The sequence below is a fragment of the Styela clava genome, chromosome 9 (genome assembly GCF_964204865.1).
Source record: "Styela clava chromosome 9, kaStyClav1.hap1.2, whole genome shotgun sequence".
Lineage (NCBI taxonomy): Eukaryota > Metazoa > Chordata > Ascidiacea > Stolidobranchia > Styelidae > Styela > Styela clava.
In genome coordinates, this window is record NC_135258.1 from 17501793 (window position 1) to 17523851 (window position 22059).

At 34.7% G+C, this 22059-nt stretch overlaps 2 protein-coding genes across 5 annotated transcripts; one reads left to right on the forward strand and one right to left on the reverse strand.

Moving 5' to 3' along the window:
• The first annotated feature begins 1515 nt into the window (after positions 1-1515).
• LOC120339074 (tudor domain-containing protein 1-like) lies at positions 1516-7905 on the forward strand. 2 transcript variants are annotated; one of them, XR_013477804.1, is made up of 4 exons: positions 1516-5430; positions 5707-5898; positions 6279-7108; positions 7291-7905. XR_013477804.1 is itself a non-coding variant. In XM_039407130.2 (3 exons), the coding sequence occupies exons 1-3, from the start codon at positions 1623-1625 to the stop codon at positions 6467-6469; spliced, it is 4191 nt and encodes a 1396-aa protein (XP_039263064.2). In that variant the 5' UTR covers positions 1516-1622; the 3' UTR covers positions 6470-7905. The 2 variants fall into 2 exon arrangements, 1 of the variants encoding a protein (XP_039263064.2); XM_039407130.2 differs by having other exon boundaries at positions 6279-7905.
• A 6724-nt stretch (positions 7906-14629) lies between these two features.
• On the reverse strand, positions 14630-21557 carry LOC120339109 (uncharacterized). Of its 3 annotated transcripts, none has more exons than XM_039407177.2 (9): positions 21078-21557; positions 20178-20235; positions 19007-19141; positions 18002-18136; positions 17527-17721; positions 16977-17114; positions 16148-16264; positions 15566-15685; positions 14630-15369 (listed from the first exon to the last, which is right to left on the reverse strand). In XM_039407177.2, the coding sequence occupies exons 1-9, from the start codon at positions 21132-21134 to the stop codon at positions 15329-15331; spliced, it is 996 nt and encodes a 331-aa protein (XP_039263111.2). In that variant the 5' UTR covers positions 21135-21557; the 3' UTR covers positions 14630-15328. The 3 variants fall into 3 exon arrangements, with proteins under 3 accessions (XP_039263111.2, XP_039263110.2, XP_039263112.2); XM_039407176.2 differs by having other exon boundaries at positions 19007-19144; positions 21078-21539; XM_039407178.2 differs by lacking the exon at positions 16977-17114 and having other exon boundaries at positions 19007-19144; positions 21078-21535.
• Between the last annotated feature and the right edge of the window lie 502 nt (positions 21558-22059).

Genomic DNA, 22059 nt, shown 5'->3' on the forward strand with positions numbered 1-22059 from the left:
GGGGTCAAGGGTTGGGGAACATCCATTGGCATGTGGCAAGGGCACCCAAAGTGACTATAAAACAACTAACGTTAGATTTGGAGATTGTAATTTTTAATGTTCCGGTACCGTAACGTAGTTCCATGCAATACCGGTATGGTATATTCATTGTCATTTTGCATTAAAATACCAGAATGAAAAATCCATTTGCCACCAGTACTTTAGTAGCTAATGTAGAATGTGTCGTGTCTTCTTTAGAGTAGAAAGCAGAATTATATTTTCAAACTTCAAGAAGTTTAATCAGAATTTTCATTGCTGCATTGGCGATAATTAAAGTCCAGAAGTCAAATTTGTTTAACGAACCGGAAAAATTATGTTGACTAGCTTCACAGCATTATTAACATTAATTTATTTCAGGGGTGGGAAACATACGGCCCCAGCCCGCGACGAGATTTTGACCGGCCCGCTGACTGTACATCAATACATTATTATATTACATTATTACACTGTTAGTACATTACAGCTTTATGATAAATTCATTATGTGATTTTTGGTTTCTATTTTTTTGCGGTTTAAAATTTACTTCAAATGCGATTTATAATTTTCTTTCTTGCATTAGCGAATAAATAGTCTATGTGATTAAGATATTGAATAGCCTACTATTCATGTTATAATCCGGCCCGCCGAGAACTTCATTTTTCCACATCTGGCCCGCCGGCTACAGAAGTTACCCACCCCTGATCTATTGTGTCTGTGTGTAGTTCACTAAAGACTGAAAGAATACGTGCAGACTTGCATTCAGCACCAGGTTACAAAGTTTTTATTTTCATAATATTTCATTTGGATGTCGGAATTGAAGTCAAATTCCAAATGTTTTTAACATTAAGACCTTAACTTCTGATCTTGGAGTCCATTTTTCTGGACCTAATCTATACCAAGGTTTCCCACCCAAGAGAAATTCTTCCCTACCTGCTTACAGCCCTAGGGAATTTTACAATGTATTTGCTCCAGTATTACCACTTATTCGTATTCTTTAGTTCGAATATTGGATAGGATTTTGTATTCATGCTGCAAAAGTAAGAATAATAGGGTCTAGTATAGTACCACACACACTTCTAGTGGGCGTAGCATAACAATTTTTTACTATGTCAGTCCTAACCCCCATCTGACTACTTCATCCAAAAATTATCGTCCTTCAAAATATGCGGACTTTCATCCAAGACGCGCTAGTCTGTGCACCCGAAATCGAACAGCTATTTTTCTCATCGTGTCGATCCCAATATGAGAGAGAAATGCTGATGTTAGTAGCCAGCATCGATGCCATTTCGGGCGATTGTACGTGTATTTGACAAGCTCTATGACATGATTGTGATGTCGTAGTGACATAATTTTCGGATGACGTAATCAGATGGGGGTTAGGATTGGCATGTCAAAAATTTTTGATGCTACGCCCAATAGAAGTATATGTGGTACTAAACTACTGTATACCAGACCTGAATAATGTTGGTTGACCTGTAATAGTTGGTTCAAATCCAATTTTGTGTTATTAAAAACAATTTCAGATAAATAGACTGTTTACTGTGCACTGCTATTGTAGCGGTATTCAAATTGTTTTTTCATTGATCACCCTGAATCTTTGGAATATGGAAGACTTTCAGTCGGAAACATTCAATTCATTCAATCGAGGAATTGGAAAAGATATCAAAGATTCTACCAATTGTACAAATGGGAAAAATTTTAGCTTGTATGTGGTTGGCGTCCCTCCTGATTTCACCCAGAAAGGATTGCATAATCTTTTTAGTCAGTGTGGTGAAATATTGAAATTGAATATTCTGCCCCCAAAGCAGATTGGTTGGCCAAAAGTTAGTTTTGTTGAGTTTGGTAAAATGACTGAAGTACTGAAAGCTTTGGAAATGTACAAAGAGTTCCCTATTGGGAATTATACTATAAAAACAAGCATTGCCAAAAAAAAAGACGAAAGACCAGCCAAGTTAACAAATGATTCACTGAAAGATGTTGATCTAGGAGAATGTGTGGAGAAGAGTATTCAGCTGAGCCGCAATCGGGCAGAAAAACGTTTTGAAAAAATGAGAGAACAAAAAAAGCAACAACAAAAAGAGGAAGAAAAATCAAAGCAACCATGCGCCGTCTGTTCAAAATTATGTCTTTCAACCTGTGGACAATGCAAAACTGTGTTTTACTGTGGATCAACTTGCCAGAGAGATGATTGGATTGGACACAAAAAGGTTTGTAAGCTGGCTGATCATCAGCAGCACATGAAAGATATTAGTGGCAATGAAATGAGCGATTCTAGTGATAATTTATTGGTTGAAGTAGATAATGTATTTGTTGATTCTGTCAAATCACATGTACAGTCGATTGCAAAACCAATCAAGCCCGATGTGAATAAAACAGATGATCAATTTTCTCAAAAAAGTCCAACTCCAGCTGTCAATGCAATGCTACCTGACAGCGTATCAGTTGGAAAGATGGTTAAAGCTTTTATGGTTGATTTACAAGTGGAGACAAGAATTTTATATTTCCAGCTCGCTCCAAATGCTGAATCTGTGCTTGCGACATTAGATCATGCAATAAATGATTGTTATGGACAAGGAAAGGGTGTTGAGTCTACCTCTGTACAAATTGGTGGAATGTATGCTTGTAAGTTCTCAATCGATCAACGTTGGTATCGAGTGTATGTGCAAGATATGAATGAAGAAAAAGGAACGTGCAATGTTTGGTACATTGACTTTGCTAATTGTGAAAATGTTCAAATATCAAACTTGATGATACTTCAAAATGAATTTTTAGATGCTCCTCCTCTTTCTTTGAGGTGCAAGTTGTATGGCTGTGATAGAATTAAAGTTGATGACATAGTCCAAACTATGGGCGAATACTTGAATCAATTGCCAATTGAATTGGAAATCAAGAGTATTGTCAATTCGATAGCATTTGTTGCACTATTTTTTGATGTAGAAGGTACTAAAACATCTTTAAACAAAACTTTGATCGAAAAGTTTTTGCCAAATATTAAGCAAAACACTTGTCCGAAAAAGGACAATGTTGTTAAAATATCTACACCTGCAGAAAATGTTTGTAGTCCCAAACCCACTCAGTTGAACACAGGATTGCATGTTGTTCGTAAAATTCCCGTGAAATCGGACCTTAGTTCCATATTTCAAAAGATAAAATTCAAACAACCCAAATCTGAAGAAATTTTTGAGGCGGTGATTTTGGATCCAATCATTCCGATTGGCAAATTTGATGCTGTGATAAGTAATGTTAATGGCATTGATGACATTTCTTGCTGTGTTATTGGACCTCAACAAGAAGCTTTTATTAAATTGCAAAAGGATTTATCAGAATATTGTGAAGAACATTTTTTGCCAGAAAGTTTTACAGAAGGAACCATCTGTGCTGCCAAATGCTCAGGAAAACCTGGATGGTATAGAGCTGAAATGCTATTTAAGGTCAGCGAAACTGCCATTTCATTATTGTTTTTCGATTTTGGCAACAAAGAAAATGTAAATGTTGAGAGAATATCTAAATTTCCAAAAGAAAAAAAGTTTTGGGATCTTGAAAAACAAGCAATATTCTGTAAATTGAAGGATTGCTCATCTGGAAGTGATGATTTTAATACTGAATGCTTTGGTTTGTTAAAAAAATGTGAGAACCAGATTGTGACTATCGAAGTTAATGGAGATGACAAAAAATTTCCTTTGCCCGTTACTATTTATATCAACGATGACTCAACCGTGAATGAGTATATTACACAGCTCAAAATTCAATTTGAGTCCTCTCAGACAACTCATGAGGAGAATTTGACTGAAATTGAAATTGCACATAAAGAGGATTTGAAAAAGTACGAAACTATACAGGTATTGGAGAACGTGCTTGATGATATAAATGAAGGCTCACATCACAAGATTGTACTGACACATGCTGAAAGTCCAGAGCATTTGGTTTGTCAATTTTTTGGTGAAAATCAAATTAAAATACAGGAATTTACTACAAAAATGGCAGAATTTTATAACAGTTCCAATTTCAGAGATTTTGAAGTAGTCCCAGACGAAATTTATGCTGTTAGATATAACATTGATTCAATGTGGTATAGAGCAAAAATTTTGAAAATGGCAGCTGAAACCGCTTCTAATCAGGAATTTTTAGTATTGTTTGTGGATTATGGAAACAAGGAAAAGGTGAAGAGAGAGGATATCAGAACTCTTTCACCTGAGTTTAAAATCTTACCTATTCAAGGCATCAAGTTCAAACTTCTTGGCGTTTCTAGTGGAGACAGATCATTTGCTGATGAGTGTATATCGATTTTACAAAGCCTTTGTAATCAGAAGTTTGATGCTGTGTTCCACAAAATTGCAAAAGACGGTGAAGTAATAGTGGAGATTTTAGTTGATGGCGATTCCCTTTTTGAGCAACTTGTTTCAGCAGGTTTAATTTTCTCAGAGAAGCCACAACTCACAGAATTGCCCCTACAAGATAAAATGGAAGAAACTTCAATAGCTTTGTCACTTGAGAAAAATACCAATGTTACAGAGGAAAATACCAATTCATTAGCAACATTACCCACGGACGATTGTAATATCGTTACCAGTCCAGAACCAGCACGAAAAGAACTAGATAATGGTCCTCCTGCATTGGATAATCCAATCATCACAAAAGAAAACAAAGTTGAAGGTAAAAATACATCACAAATAATTGATCAAACAAATATACCATCTGATCTGAAAAAAGTAAAAATGCCTGAATTTAGTGAAACATCAGACAAAAGCCACTCGCCTGATGAAGCACAGGAAACTATGATCAAATTTAAAATTCCATGTGTTATACCACCTTCCGACAAGGTTTCACCTATTGGCGTTGTATATGCTAATGATCCACACAGCTTTTTCTGTCAACTTTTGGGTGATGAATCTGCAGAAATTGCAAAATCCCTCACAGAAATCAATTTGATTTGTGCAGAGAATCTTCATCCGAAAGCACTGTTTTATGTGGGAGATTTTTGCGTCGCATGTGCATCTGATAAAGTGTGGTATCGTTCAAAAATTCTGCAATTGAGTGAAGCCACTGAAGAATGTTTAGTACAATATATTGATTATGGCAATGAAGAGCTTGTTAATTTCAAGAAAATTCAGGAAATGCCATCAGAAGTCGCTGAAATTGAGTCTCAAGCAATACATTGTAAGCTGTATGACTGTATACCAATGGAAGGTTTGCAATGGTCGACTGATAGCATTGACACTATCAAGACTTTAATTAACCAAATGTGCCAAGCGAGATTTATTCAACATGAAGGAGACAAGTTTGCAGTTGAATTACTACTTGGTGAAAATCTTACTCTGAATGATTTCTTGGTACAACAAGGTATGGCTAAACATGAGCAAAAAGATGATATAAAGCAAGAGGAAAAGGAATGTGTTGTCAGGGAAACAAAAGGTTAGTAGTTTGTCAATTTTTCATATTTAAAATGAGTGATGTCAAATTGAGGATTCTCAAAAACATATTTTGAGTTTGCGGATAGATATTTTTTTACAGTTAGTTATTTTTTGCTCTAATTCCTAAGGTAAAATTATGAAACCATGTTGAATTTTACAAAATATTTGAATTATTTAGATGTTCTGTTACATTGTGTCTGACTTGGCATTTCCTTTCACTTTTATCACCCTATTAATAAACCTTTGTGAAATATTTCATTCTTCATATTTAATTCAGCTGAATCACCGAAGCCTCCATTGCTTGTAAATGAAAGCATTTCGCAAGATATAAGCGATGGTGTGGAGTGCACTTTGAAAGAGGGAGATATGGTTTCAATCCAAATTTACAAAGCAACATCACCTGATGAACTTTATGTCAAAGTAAAATCAGACATGGATAAAGTGTTTTCTGTCAAATGTAAACTTGCTGGTAAGTTTATATTTTTAAGTAATTCTAGTAGATTGGACAGTTTAATAGATATGCCTACTCCCTGGTAGTGGTATAATTTCAATTCAAATTTAATAACAATAAATATGTAAGCATCTGTATTTTTAATAATGATGGAAATTTTTAGATGTTGAACTGGTCATTAACCTATCCTTTTCCCGCCTTTTTCTAAAGTTAATATTTAATATTACCCAAAGTTTAATAAATATTGTAAATTAGGAAATGTTGATTTAGATATTACAGAAAAGTTGAACATTGTTTTGATTCTTATTCGATATTTAAAAATTTGATAAAATTTGAAATTTTTAAATGACATTATTCCAATTTACCTCCGAAAACAAGAGTGTTTCATTCTATTTCAGATATCAAACCTGTTGGTGAATCATGGTCGAATGAATCTTCAGATATTCTCACCATGTTTCCATCTCACTTTATTGATGGAAAAATCTTTAAGATTGAAGATAAAAACGAAAAAGGCAAAATATATATTGCAAAAATACCAGATGCTGTGAATGCTCTGATTTTGGCTGGCCTGGCTGTGTATTGCATATAATGACAGAACAAATGTGTGCTGATCTATTCCAGTGAGTAATGGAACTTTTGCAGAATATGAAAAAATAAATTAGGGCATGCCATTATAATTTGCTACTTCAGACATTTACGCCACTTGTATTACTTCAGTTCATACTAAATTACTGACATCATACTCAAATTACAGCATGCCATTGAAAATGGTCAATGACATGACTAAAAAATTATAATTTAATTAGTTCGAAGCATCAGATAAATATTTTTTTGTTTGTATTGTTAAGCAAATTCCTCTTGCTCTTTTATACCTTCTGCATTCCAGCAAATCCAGTTTTAGTGAGATTCATTCCAGTTTAACTGTATATTATGTAAGTTTTATGTTCAAGCTAGATAGTCTTTTGATGCCTAGCTGGAGGTGTGTGTAAAATTCACCGGTCATTCTGTTTGCTGCGTGTTCTGTCTATATCATTGTATGTACATTTCTTTCATGGTTGTTTACTTTATTGTGTGATTTTAATCATGTTCTGAAACCGTTTGCATATTTCAGAGGTTTATCAAAATGCATCTCATTTAATGATATTCTAGTCTTCCACACGGAAATAATACCATAAACATACTTTTATTTGGTACCGGTAATTCTCAAGACGAAAGACGATATATCCCTGTCCAAATGGAAGTACAGGAAAGCAAACAAACATGAAATAAAATTTGGGTGCTCCAGAATTATGCGCACCAAGATGTCGCACAACCTGAATTGTAACCTGTACACACATACCATGTTCAGGTTGTGCGCCATCTTGGTGCGCATACTCCTGGAGGTCCAAAATTTGTTTGTTTCCAAAGTAGGTCTTGATCTGACATGGGCAAACTACGGCCCGCGGGCCAAACAAATCCGGCCCGTTTGGTACATTTGGTACAAATTTTGTTTTGCGCAGGAGGCTTATTGTTTTCCACTTTTGTAACACTGCAAAAACTTTGTTCATAAAATGTAACTTTTTACTTCACACTTGTATGCCCGCCAGTCTGGATATGCAAAATTTTGTCCCCTGGTCTGAAAATGTTACCCACCCCTGGACTTTTGATAGTTCATTTATGAAGAATGTCAGCCCATCTACAAGGAGGACGCATATATCCTGGCTGATAGTCATATTTAAGTGTGATTTGTGAGACTATACTTAAGCTGTAAATGAGTTTTATATCAATACAAACAAAAAATTACAGCTCATTGAAATATTGACTGACAAGCGTTGTCAATCATTGTGTTTCTGGTGGTATTGTTTCAACCATGTTTGACTTTTGGTATTTCATTCAATAGCATGAATAATTATGTTTTTATTTAATTTTTCCAATTTCTTTTACCAGTTTCACTCACTATATCTTTATAAGTAATTTCGTTGATCTGGTCAGATCGATTTCGTTACACAAGTTTTTTCTGTTCAATAAAATGTGCACGAATGGTAATGTCTTTCGATCAAGCGTAGCTTGAAGAACGAGATCGTATTGGTGTGGGATCGTATTGGGCATACATATTACCTTGCATGGCGTAGTATCTTCCCTACTAGGATTTATTACCTTGCATGGCGTTGTATCTTCCCTGCTAGGATTTACATATTTATCCCGACGGGGAGAGGAAAGTCGTTAGGACGGCCTAATCATATGGCGAACCACGTCTACTAGTTCGATTACCAGTCCATATCGCGTATAGGATTATTTAGCCAGTTATTTGTTTCATAATGTATGGATGGTGGAGAAGCCGTAACCGACCAGCGGCTAGGTGAACCAGTCTACGGCGCAAGAATTCTAGCAATTCTCTGACACATGATTTGGTTGCGGTGGCGAGAGAGCCCCCTTAGAAGTCGAAAACTTTCAATCTCATTGTAAGTTAATCGAAGACGACCGGGTGCTCAAAACAAATAATCATACAGAAATGGGGATAGGTATGTGGCCTTCGTCGAACAGCGGATTTGATTACTACACCATTTGAAATGTATGCGTAAGATGGCGCTAGTAGTAGTATTGTTACTTCAAGAAATCAGCTCCGTCAGAGGAAAGGTAAATTGAAGTATTTTGATCAGTCATGGTTAGGGGTATTTTTCGTAATTATCCCACGCAAGAGTCTTCTCAAGAATAGATCCGGCGCAGGTATGGAAAGTTCGTATAAACAAAAATATCGCAAGGAAAGATTGTCAAGAGTCTTTTACAATTTCTGGAATCAAGATTCATAAGTTATTGGAATTCATTACTTTCCTCGGAAGAAGTAATGAATTGTTCTGAGCGGAATTAGGATATGAATATACAGAAACATCCTTGATGCAGCGAATTCTGTTTTCAATTCATTTTTATCTAATATTAATTGCTTTATTTGTCATCTATAGTGACACTCTGAGCCTTTTTATCACAATCATAGCTGATAGCAATATAGCTGACGATCATTGTTACTCAAAGAATTTTCATATTACATTATCAAACTCTAGGCTTGGTGCGAGTCTGGTAGTTGTCGGATACGATGAATCCGAAACCACAACGAACTGAGTCGAATCTCCAGAGTTCATGCCATAATGGAAACGCAACAACAGCATCCAATCATATAGTTATAGTCAAGTTTATTTTTTCATCCAGTAAAAAATCACCAACGTAATTGACAAAAATAAAATTAAACACACATTTTGACTGGAGAAAGGAAGCCGCAGGAAACCAAAATTGGGGATCGAAAAACGACACCCAAGGTTCAATATCTAATTAAATTTCTAGGGTGGAAAATTACGTTTTTAGAACATTGTTATAATAGATGAGTATGGCTTTAGCAGCTGAACCACTAACAGCATTCCATGAACATGAAGGTTGTATGAGACGGCCATGAATGCTACATGGCAGGCAAACAAAGTCGTCAGAAGTCTATTACATTTAATTTATCTACCTAAATTTTTTTATATTTTGTGTAAGTTGCCTCCAGATCCCTTAAAGCATTGTCCGATTCTGAATCGTGTTTTTTTTTGTATTCTTGTATTATTATTTTTTTTGGTGGGCGCCGGGCGGGCGCGTACTTTTACGTTTTTTAACTTTATTTTAAGTTATGCTCGCCTTCCCATCTCTGTATTTTGTTTGTTCGTCTACTTTTTGTGCTGTTTTGTTTTTATGTCAGAGTACCGAAATAAATGATTGATTGATTGAAGTTCAGAGATTCTGAAGTGTGTAAATTGATGTGAGTATACTAGTTGCTACCAGGGGCGGACTAAGCCCCTTTGGTGCCCTAAGCACTGGAGGCTTTGGTGCCCCTATATGTGTCTTTTGAAATACATATAATTAAGTGTATTATCCATCAAAAATACTCACAAGCAACAGTAAAAAAATACAACTTCTACGAACATTTTTAGGTTTTCTTACAATTTTTTGACTGTGAAATTTTGCTCATATTCCCAAAACCAATCTTATTCTTACATTATACATCTTTTACATTAAATAATGAACAACACAAAATTTTGAAAAGATGAAGTTGAAATAAAACAATACCAACAGTCAGGAAGCAAACGATGTTTTTCGGTACATTTACTTGAATTTGATTCTGATAAATTTTCTCATATTATCAAAACAAGTCTCTCTCCATACTAGATACTACGCCACTGACATTACAAAGGCACCACTAACATTTGAAAAGACAGAAGTCTTTCACTTACTTTCAAAAAGTTTTTTCCTAATTTTTTCAGCTGCAAAGTCCTTGATTAGATCCTCAAAACTAAGCTTATGTAACACATCTGCCTCCATACTCAACAGAGATAAAGCATCTAGTATTCTAGTCTGTCTTGTTCCATAGTTGTTCTGTAGGGGTTTTTAATATACTTCAGCTAAGAAAATGAACGTTCTGCTGAACAATTTGTGATCATTAATGTTAAAAATATTCGAAAGCTAGTGTCTACATTTGGAAAGGCGCACTCATTGTTATATTCTACAAGAATTTTATAAAGTTCAGCATGACTGATACTTGATTTTTTTTCCTGTGTCATTGAATTTATGGAGCACATATAAATGAAACTGCTGAAGCTCAGCTGAGAAATTACTGTTGAAATCTTCTGTGTAAGCATCAATAAGCTTTTGACAACCCTGCGAATACCTTTCCTTCTCAGCAGATGAAGAGACATTTGGTTGCAGTGGTAGCGTGAGCGCTTCATAGCGTTCAAATTCATCTCGTGGAATGCGCAGCTGGCCTCGTAATGATGCATACAGATGCGCGCATGTTTGTAAGTCTACATTCTCACTTTGCAGAACTTGACTTACTCTGTGAAAATTCTGTAAAATTTCATTCCAAAACAATAACATAAAACGAATTCCAGCTCTTGCATTTTATCTGCAATATAAGTAGTCTAGCTGCCTAGGTTTGCATCAACTGGCTTAGCAGAATATGATTTCCATATATTCTGGGAATTGTCACGATTAAGACTCATGCGTCAAGTCTCAACGTGAATCGAAATACCAGATGAACCGAGTACAAACTGCAGTTTAAAATTTTACCAGTACTTATTAGTCTAGTCTACCTTACCAGAAAACTCCCCAACTTCGCTGACCTCTAGATTGCTGAAATGCGAATGCGGAACCGCCACATAGTGCGCCATTTTTAATTTTGATGATGTCGCTACACCAAACTTTCGACAAGTAAGTTTCAGTGTTCATCACTAATGTACCTTTCCCCGAGCATCAACCTCCTTGTTGACTTCGAGTAATTGGCCAATCAGCAAGATGCAAAAAGTGACGTAACCATGCACTCTTTTCGCATCCGCTCAGACACTTATCTCACTCAAATCTCAGGCATGGTTGTAAACATTATCTCGTTTTCGCGTTTTTTATCTCTATTCGTTAGTTTTCAGTTGAGTTTCGTAAATTTGAGTATAAATCAGATAATTAAATGATCACCATGTCTTTTTATAAGTCTTAATTAAACTGCAGTAAATGAAAAATTGGTGTAAAAATAGCTGTGTTAGACTACGCTAAAATTCCTTACCGGTAATTATAAAAATGGTGATTATTGTACGCCATGAAACATAATGATGGTCTCAACAAATACCCCATTTTACAGGGGCCAACTCGCGAAACCACTCTTAAAATAAGCCCCGAGAATTTTGCAATTGTAAAGTATAGGAAGAATTTTTCGGGGGTCAAAGGTCGGGAAAAGGTCCATTGATGTACACGATTTTTTAAAGATAGTTCGCAAACCTCCAAACATTGATCGAGAAGCTTAATATGATGCTCGAGGAAAAAAAAATACGAACAAGTCTGAGTTGTCTGTTCAACTCGTAATATTTTATTAAATACCGATGAACTATTGAAAATTCTGTTATAAAAATTTTTTGTGGTGCCCCCCTTTGCTTGGTGCCCTAAGCACGTGCTTATATTGTTTACTGGTTAATCCGCCCCTGGTTGCTACAGTAACTTTGTCATTCAATTCGATCCAGTGGTGCAGTGCTGACCAAGAATTGGAAGCCATGTGATGTGATAAAATAATAATAAAATATATAAATAAGTCTAATAGCATTAAATGGAAACACCAGATCTGTGCGGTACTAACTTAGACCAATCAGCATATTAGACAAGGTACCGGTACCGTGTGTAATCACTCACGCAGATGCGTGATACATCAATATGATATATATGTCGCCTAGTTCATTAAAACCATATTTTATGTATGACCATGTCATTGAGTCAGTCAATTTTATCAGCTCTTCAAAATATATAATATAACATAATATGTCATTGCTCAGGAAAATGTTTTAAAGTCAGAGTTTAAATGTGACTGAGCAAAAACGAAATTATAATGGACAAGAAGTATCAAAATCATTTGCCATAATAGGAGACAAGCAGCCGGTTCGCATCGGTTCTATAGAACAGTCTCACGGAATTTTATGAGATCAGCGAACCAGTTAGCATTGCATGATTTTTTGTAACAGAACCGCCTGAAAATTCGACATTTGTATGATGGAACCAGCTGACAAAAAATTTAAATCCCACCACTGGAGACAAGTAACATGAAATTAAGAAAATTAGTGAAACCATTAATGTAATACGTTTGCACAAATATCAATTATCACCAGCATAAAATGTTTACTAAGTCATTAGGATTTTTAATTCTTTTTTTAGTTGGTGGTATGAATACAGCCACAAAAAAAACAAGTTGTTACAAACATCCGGAGTAAGCCGAGAAATTTTCATCAAATTTGATTTGAAAAGTGGATAAGGCAACCACACGCCTTCCTTGTTTGCTCTTGAACATATGAATATTATATGTCATTGCTCAAGGCAATGTTTCAATTTCACAGTTTAAAAGTGAACTGATTAAAAATAAATGATATTATCGGACAGGAAATTCGATAATATTCATTTGTCACACAAAAAGATAAATAAAATATGAAATTCAAAAAGTCAGTGAAACCAGTAATATAAAAAAAAAACTATCAATTATCACACGTAGCCTATACAGTATAATATTTACTATGTCAATATGATGGTGCAATACCCTTATATATATATATAACACGTATTTTATTGGTTAATATGCCCAAAGGTACATACGGTATAGATTTTATTAGTACATTGTGAGAATGAGATCTAAAGATATTTCTTTCATGTGGCGGTACAAAACAAATAAATATTTTCAAGATCCTTTAATAAGTTACGTATGTATATAAGGTTGTATGGCCCATCACGTAATATTGTCTCAATAACGTTTGTACTGAGTCTTGCAAATGTTAACAACGGAGTTGTCAATTCATAAAAACGGGTCCATATACAGATTTTAGCTCATTTCTAAAATCACAATTCCTTGATTGTGAAGTCAAATTTGATTGTACATCCAAGAAGACAATACCACAACGTACTAATTGCAACCAGTCTGCCCCAACTGCCCCAGTCGCGCGATAGTGGCGGTGAAAAGGAATTGTGGTGCTCGTGTGTCCCAGGGCCAGGCTGTTGGGCACATGTTTCGCCATTCTTGACCCAGATAAAAGTTATCGAGTCATATTCTTGTAATCTTCTTCTTACGTAATGTACAATGAATGTTTGATTTATGATTCAGTGCAGTGCCTTTTGTAATAAAAACCACAAGACATCATTCAAATTTTAGGAGCTCCAGAAGTATGTGCACCAGGATCGCGCACATCCTGGACATAGTATGTGTACCAGGTTAGGGTTCAGGTTGTGCGGCATCTTGGTGCACATACTTCGGGAGCGACAAATTTCATGGTAGATATTGCAAGCATAATAATAAATTTTAGTCCATAGGTTTGTGACTCCTATTTTTTTTTTTTTTTTTTTTTATCAAACTGACTAACAACAGTTTTCCTCATTTCAGAAGAAATATGTATGTCACTATTGAGCTGCATTAACATGACCTGCTTTACATAAATCTGGTACATACATTTCGAAATGCCAAATATAACGCTATATACTGCGTTTGTATAACTTCTTGTAAAAAACATAAGAACGGTTTTGCTGATTACACGTAATTCCGAGAACGGGTTCGCGCATTCTACCACTGCTTTCAACACTTGTGGTCCCTTGGTATTTCATAAAAAAAATAGCTGTGTTTTCAACTCGTTTCCATAAGTTATTTTATGGGTTACGTTGAATAATAAAGTGAAAGTGATAGAACAAATTCATCACCGTGGGTTTGCTTGTGCCGCCCAGAGAAACGCTCCGTGGTCCAATATAGGGATCGAAGGCCCAGTTTGAGAAATCTGGTCTAGGTAAATGCTCATCAACAGTTTACATCTTTCTCAGAGTATGACTTTATCAATATAGCTAATTTTTCAAAACTACTCGCTGAATAAATCATTGAATTTCTCGCCCATAGACTCTATATGTAACAATAATGGTCCAACACTTTTTCCTTACCTACTTCTTTTTCCTGCAGTATTACAATGCATTATGTAAGTGTTCATGCTCCACAAATTCATACCCAGTCTAACCCATAATAACTTTTGGTTAGACGCAGTTGAAATCTTATGTTCGCTGGTGATGTTTTGGTGTCGCCCTTTGTGGCAGACTTATTCGTAGTTTTAACACACTTTTACTTCGAATTTCAATCGTTTGTACTCTACGCCTGTCATCAAGCCAACTTCTTTGAACATCCCATCTACTTCCGTTATAGAAACTTCTAGGCAGCAACTATTTTCTTATCCTACAACGGCACAATACATAATTTATTTCTTATATATTGTTTTATTATAAAAAGCACCGTAGCTTACTTTTTGAGATAGAGCGCAATGAAACCAGCAAAGCAAAATTATATATACAAAATGTAAATGGCACAAACTAATATATACAGACACAAGTGCAAAAACGCCCTTGACGTTATGGCTCATGGTAAGATAATTTGCCAAAATGTACAATCTGATCCAGCAGTTGTACTATATGAAAACAAAATGATTGTCAGGAAAGGTAGTTGATTGTATATTATTGCAAATATATATTTGAAATAAATAGTGCGTTGATAAAACTTGGAATATACAAATATTTTTGTTGCGCCACAAATATGTTTATGATATTTGAAATTATGATGAAACATGCAAAAAAGATTATAACATTTTTGCAATATTGCACACATCTGTGGCATTATATATATCGCGGGAATATTTGTAATTGTTTTAAGTGCATATTTGTAATAATAAAATTTAGTGCACGAATTAACAAAAAAAAAAGTATAAGTGCAAGTGAGTAATGAGAACTGTTTTTTTTTTCAATTCTCGTATTTTATCAGTTCAAACTTCAGTAAGCAGAAGGTCAATTTCCATTCAACTGGCTGTGGCTTACTACTGCTCATCTCCAGCTTTACGTTACGATTGCGCCATGTAACATTGCGGCTAAGCTTTTTCCAGAAGCCAATTTGCATTTTACTTCTTCATCTCCAATTTAGAATGATGCAGGATAGAGTCAGTATTACTGAAAAAAAAAAAAATATATATATATATATAAAAAAATTGCGGTATTAAAAAGACCTGGATACAGTATAGATTATCGAATACCATTCCAAATGTAACTCCATTTGCGCTGTGTAAACGTGGAGGATAAGTTATTTGCTAATTCACCATTTCAAGTAGCGTTCTCCTCAAAGTCAATTTAAATCTAGTACACTTACCTATTAATAAAAAACTTATTCTTGCGGAGCAAGCCGCACAAGTGGGATCCGACCAAACAACAACTTTATTTGTAGTTGTGCATAATACTCCATCACATTTTCCAGGTACAATGTCACTTCCTGAAAAAATCAAGATAAACTGTTGAGTCATGAAGCCTAAAAATGCCTTGTTCTACATAACATACTTTCTCAAATCAATCTTGTATGTAACCATGAATCAGAATCACCGTCTGCTTATTACGTCAAGAAAAATTACTCAAGCGTAAATCCACCAGGTGATACAATATTACCACGCGTCTTACTTTACAGGCGGTTCGTTCAATCAAACTAGTGTCTAATGAGTAAGCAATGTCTTATTTATTACTAACACAGCATAAAGCCGAAATTTTTTTTCAGACCAGAAAGCCCTCGTATACTGAGACAATATTGCACCTTGAACACTAAACTTCATATGCCCCATTCGTTATCGTATTAAATATAAGCATATACAAACTTGAACAACGCAATATGATGTACTATTTCTTTCACGAAATTTCTTTAATTCCAAAAGTTTTAATTATGAAATTAGTTTGCTTGACTTACCAGCAGGATACCATTTTTCTTCATAAAAACAACCTTGTGATGATGATGATGTATAATCGCTAGTTGACGATTGTGTGGCGCGAGTCAATATTTTGTTGACCAGGGTCGTCGAGAACACTACAATTTAAAAACAAAGATTTAAATCTCAGATAATATACTGGTGACCTCTAGGAATACGCTCAACTAATGATGTATGATACCGTCGTCTTTAAAAATTCCACATAAATCAAATGAGCAACGGCAAAATGTAATTTGTCGTCATGACCACTTAGAATATTTTCACATCCAACTGTCATGGGCTGATATGACTAACTTCGTAATACCAACCTACGGTACGCAGGCACGAATACCGAAATAGTGACCTCATGACGTTCCCATTATGTCACCATAGGTCAGTAAAAGTTCGCTTCCTAAAATTTGTTCGTCATGTATCCCTTTGTTTTTGAGGAAATCCTAACTATATTTGGATTATATAGTATAAGTTGTGCTCTATATGCATTGTTCAATATATATTTTAGAAAGAAACCCGGATTAGATAATTGTCATTTGATTGCCTTGGGCATTTAGTTTTTAAAAGTTGTATATGATGAAAATTCCCTATACTGCAAAATATTTCTTGATGTGAAGGCTATTTTCATAAGTGTTATATAGCTAATTATGATTAGATCACGAGACAGAGGGAAAATCAATTGATTCAATTTAACCGTTTAATGACCGCCCCGAGAAAAATATATTAAACTTTCACACCAATTTTACATAATTCGTTACATGATAGTTTACTTTTATTTTAGAGTATTTTCATAGATTTACAAACGATTTGATTACTCACCATTATTAGGTGATGGGGATGGAGAAGCTTGGGAGTCTGGTGACCTAGTGGTTTCAATTTTGGGTGGTATTGATGACGTCAAAGGCGCTTTGGATGTGTCGATTTGTCGAGAGGTGGATGATTCAGTTTTTACAGTAGCTGAACATGAAAAAACAAAAGTCTACTTTATATGTTTTGAAAAAAATTAAACGCGATTGATTTGTGATCAGCCTGGCTTGAGGTCTTCGGAGAGTCTAATATCGGATTTTTAATCTACATAGTGGTGAAAGAATATGTATATTAAAATATATAGATGTTATAACGGCCTAAGTCGTTACACTCCATTCAACGATACATTATTTCCGATGGGGCCCCAAATCTGTTGGTCACCTACATTCGAAATATTTTATGAAGAGTAGATTTGCGTAAGATCATCAGACAAGTGGTCATTGATGCAACTACAAAAACATTCCGGGGAAGATGTGAGGATAGTATTACTTGCAGACTGGCCAGGTTTTAAAACTGTTATTTCAAGCCTCTGTTTTCCACTCGCAATTGCAAAAATACTCACTTGTAACATCTTGTGAACAATTAAACTCGTCTTCCCCTTCCAAACAATCGGATTTTCCATCACAAACCAGTTCGATGTTTATACATAAGTCTAAACATGCAAATTCGTCGTCGCTGCAGTCTAGCTCGTAATCTTCATCCGGTATCGTGGATAATTCCTCAGTTGTGGTTGTGACAGGAATTGTCGTCGTGTTCACTGTAGAAATATGAAGTTCGCTTATCCGATGTTTTGACGAATGTGTGAATAATTATTAACATTTATTCCTCCTATCAATAATTTGCTATTCGTACACTATTAAAATGATAGACTAAATTGAAAATTTACTGTTGCGTAAATTATTGGCACAACCTAATCCGAAAACTTGGAATTAAAAAATTATAAATTTGAATGATAAATCGAATTCAACTAGGCCATAACAGCGCGTGCTATTTTTCATGACAACATAAGTTGACTTCAATTGTTGAAAATGTCATACCTGGTGATGACGAGTCACAGTTTTTCTCATCTGTGCCGTTGAAACAATGAATATTCCCATCGCATAGCTGGTGTTTGTAAATACAAAATCCGTCTCCACAATCTACCTGGTCATTGTTACATTCGATAATACCTCCTGTAAATATGCAAGATAAATTTAGAAATGGAATAACTGATCGTTGTCCAAATTTATTTGAAATACCACTGGTGAGTCCGACACATTGTGACCACCAATATATTTGTCCTATCGTAGGCTAAAATACTATTCGTAAAAAATTTTTGGGATTTATAGAGATTCTTGATTACTATGAACATCTTCTCTAATTTAAATTCCCGTTCAACGAACCAGTCAACAGAGCGGAGCCTAAACTCGTCAGATGGATTGATTACCCACATCTGGGAGCGCGATCCGTCAGTGGCCATTCATAGCCTATCTAAAAAATCGTTCTATTTTTTGTATAGGAATACAAAGTATAGAAATATTGAAACAAAGATATTATTAGATTTTGAATTTCAGCGTGGGTGGGATTAGTCGGTCTACCGTCCCATTTTTACGGGTTAACAGTGGATCAAACAATGTTTATTGTCGCGATAAATTCCGGACGAAAGCGGAAACTAAATATTGTCTGAATATGTAGTGGGAGGTTATGTCTATTTTCTGTCATCCATGAGCTAGATATAGATGGATTTTTGTTTTAATGGCCAAAAACAAATACAATCGGTTGCGACCATGCAACCATCCCAAAACGTACGTAAAGCGTTGACGTAGCGTTAACCATGCAGTTTGGCGCAAAAATCCCGAATGATTTCCAATTTATTTTAAACAAGGCACCACTGTAACTATCACGAAGCCTAGTTGCTTGTGAATTGCTTTGTACCTGACCACTTTAGAAGGTGAAAAAAATTTCGGTCACAACTAGGCGAAAATATATCCATAAAACTATTTCAAAATATTTCAGCGGCATAGAAACCTCAACTAATAATTATATTTAGTTGATATATATACCAGTGCAATTAGCTTCATCCGCTCCATCACCACAATCAGCTATTTTATCGCAAACTTGAGACTGTAGAATACATTCAGCATTTCCACAATCAAATTCATCGTTGGCACATCCGTAGTCATCATAATCGTCGTGATCTTCTGTCAAAACAAACTAATCTGTCAGGTTTTTCAATCGCATAGAGTAAAAGATCATATTTGTCAAAACAGGGATATTTATTGGTAAAAGATTGCGTACATCCTACGCCTAAAGCAATTGCTAATTATTCTGTACAAATATGATATATATATATATATATTGAGATATTTGAGTACGGTCATAACAATAATATTATTACAAGGATTCAGTGAATATTCTAGAAACTGTGGGTACGAAATTAGAGGCTCATCAATATTATAAAATTAAACTTTGGCAACATATTAACTTAAGTCGTTTACAAAAGGCGTTGATCGTATTCGCGGTTGCCTAAGGTTATTACGTCCAACCTCAAGTCGACATGGTAAACAAATAAATTACGATATTGTCTGAGTTGAGGTTATTTTTATCGTGGCAATCAAATATAACGAAAAATGGTTTTGGAAAATTACGTAAACGATCAATCTGTATTCATAAGGTTATAGCTTATTCCTATAATAATCACAAGTTAATTTAACCCAAGAACACAATTTCGGGTTCCTAAAGGCGCGTGGGCAGCCGGGTAAAGGTGACACGAATGACTCTACGAAAAGATGGTAGTAGAATAAGGCCCGGAAAGTAGGGAAATAAACAAATTAATTTAATTTCTCTACTCTTCGTTGACTGTTACATCCATGAAGATGGTGATTTATGGGGATTTAATTGAAATCATTATTTTCCAATTTAAATTCAAGATCCTGACCCGCAAGTCCGTTAAACTAACTACTGCTCTTTTTAACATTTTTTTTTTCAAATTCGAGCAATTTATTTGACACAATATAAAGTTTTGAACCTAATTTTTAGCCACATGACGTGACTAAAGCGATGTATGCACTTCTAAAGCCTAAGGGCAAAAATTAAGGAGTTTGAATTCGCATTGAATAAAATTTTCGGGTGATTTTATGTTAAAAATTTATTACGTGATGCATCACATGATAAAGTGTTTTTTTATTCGGACATTTAGAGAAATCAGTAAGTGAGAAAATTTTAAGTACTCACCAGTTGAATTTGCCTCCAATGTTTCATTTTTTGTTTCAACCATTACCTGACTCGTCACCTTTGAAAATAATCAAATGAGTATGTTATTTTTCTGCTTTAAAATATAATAATAAAAATAAAATAATAATAGTATCGAATTTTCAGCTATATACTGTTACAAATATAGTCCAAATGACAATAAAAGACGTTTCTATTGTATTATTTTGATTTCTTCATATTCTACAATGATTTTAGTCATCTTGCATGTACATTGCAGTTTTAATCATACAGGGAAATAAATCATGTTCTGCATCTAAATTAGTCAATGCACGATTCGTACTTAATCAAGATGTAACGATTCCCGCATTTAGTCAAGGATAATAAAATAAGGAGGAATGCCGTTGTCATGAGAATTTACTAGACGTCAATCGTGACGTAACCGAATTATACTGACCATACCTCTGAAACGAAACAATAAATTTGTGTTGGTTTAATTTTGGATGGTACAGTTTGGCCTGGTTTAACCCATTACTCATTTTATTCTTATTCTATTGAACTCAAATCATTCACATTGCCAAAGCATAAAGAGAAATCAAAGCTTCGACTTTGCCACACTATATCCCGATTCCCGGGTTCACTTTTCCCAACTGGGGAGAGCTTTTGTGTTGTTGGCGAGAAATTTTGCTTTGTAATTGCGGTATCATTACTATTATTCTTTGGTTATATATATACTTATGCACACATTATAAACTACTTAAACGTGAGTTGGACTCGATTTGTTAGCCCGATTTATGATTTCTCCGGTATTTATAACAGAGTTGACATAATATCATTATTAAAATGGCAATTAACGAGGAATTCTCATTTCTAAGCAATGGAGAAGTAAATATGCCACTTTCTCGTGGGAAAAATTCTTCTTACCGTTTGCGAAGAAAAAACCAAGAAACACAATATTGACATCGTTGCTGGCAAATTCATTCTGTTTATCAACTGCTCTTGACGGTTATTGGATGAATGAGAATATATATATTAATATATTATTTTTGAAAATGGGTTTAATGATTAGTACGTAAACCTTGAATGCAAAAACATTAATAAAGTAATTTATAAAATACATATTATACAAACGCAAGACCCGCGTTCCAACAATGCAATTTCATCATGTATGACATTTTAAATTTGAAATAGATAAATAGGGAAGAATGAGTTATTTTAGTTTTTTATAAAGGACATTGTCTATCCATAATTCGATTTTATGTTAATGGAGAAATTTCAGTGATATCAAAAGCTATTCCTCAATAAGCAAAATGCCATCATTTATATGAAATATCTTTTTTTTACTCAAAATTTCTATATACTTTGATCTAAAAAAGTAAAAACAATTTAGAAAATCGTTGAACAGAAGAATTGCAAATAACAACCTATCATATTGTGCTTATAGTAATTACACTCTGTTATCTGTTTTCGAACGTGACTTGAGTCTGGTTTCCTCGTACTACGACATAAAGGAAGCTAACAGACCTCCAGGGATATATAATTACCTATTTGCTTAATACGCATTAGACTTTAAAGAAACCACTTGAATAAACCGCATGGCTTTGTCACGACGGCCGCGGTTACACAAAAAGGAACCTGATACAATTTCCGCGTACTTCTCAATATCAGATGTTAAGTTACTACAAATTTCTAGAGTTTTGTTACCCCACTACAAAATTAATCCATGCTACAAAATTAATCCAAAACATAGTTTTTAAATTTAGCCTTTAAATAAGCAATGCAATATTCACATTGCTACATCATCTGAATGATATCTAATTCAATTCATTACCATATATCACTATTACTTTGATTTTGCTGCAAACTAGTATGACCATGTTATTGTGCTATCTGACCCTTGCGTACA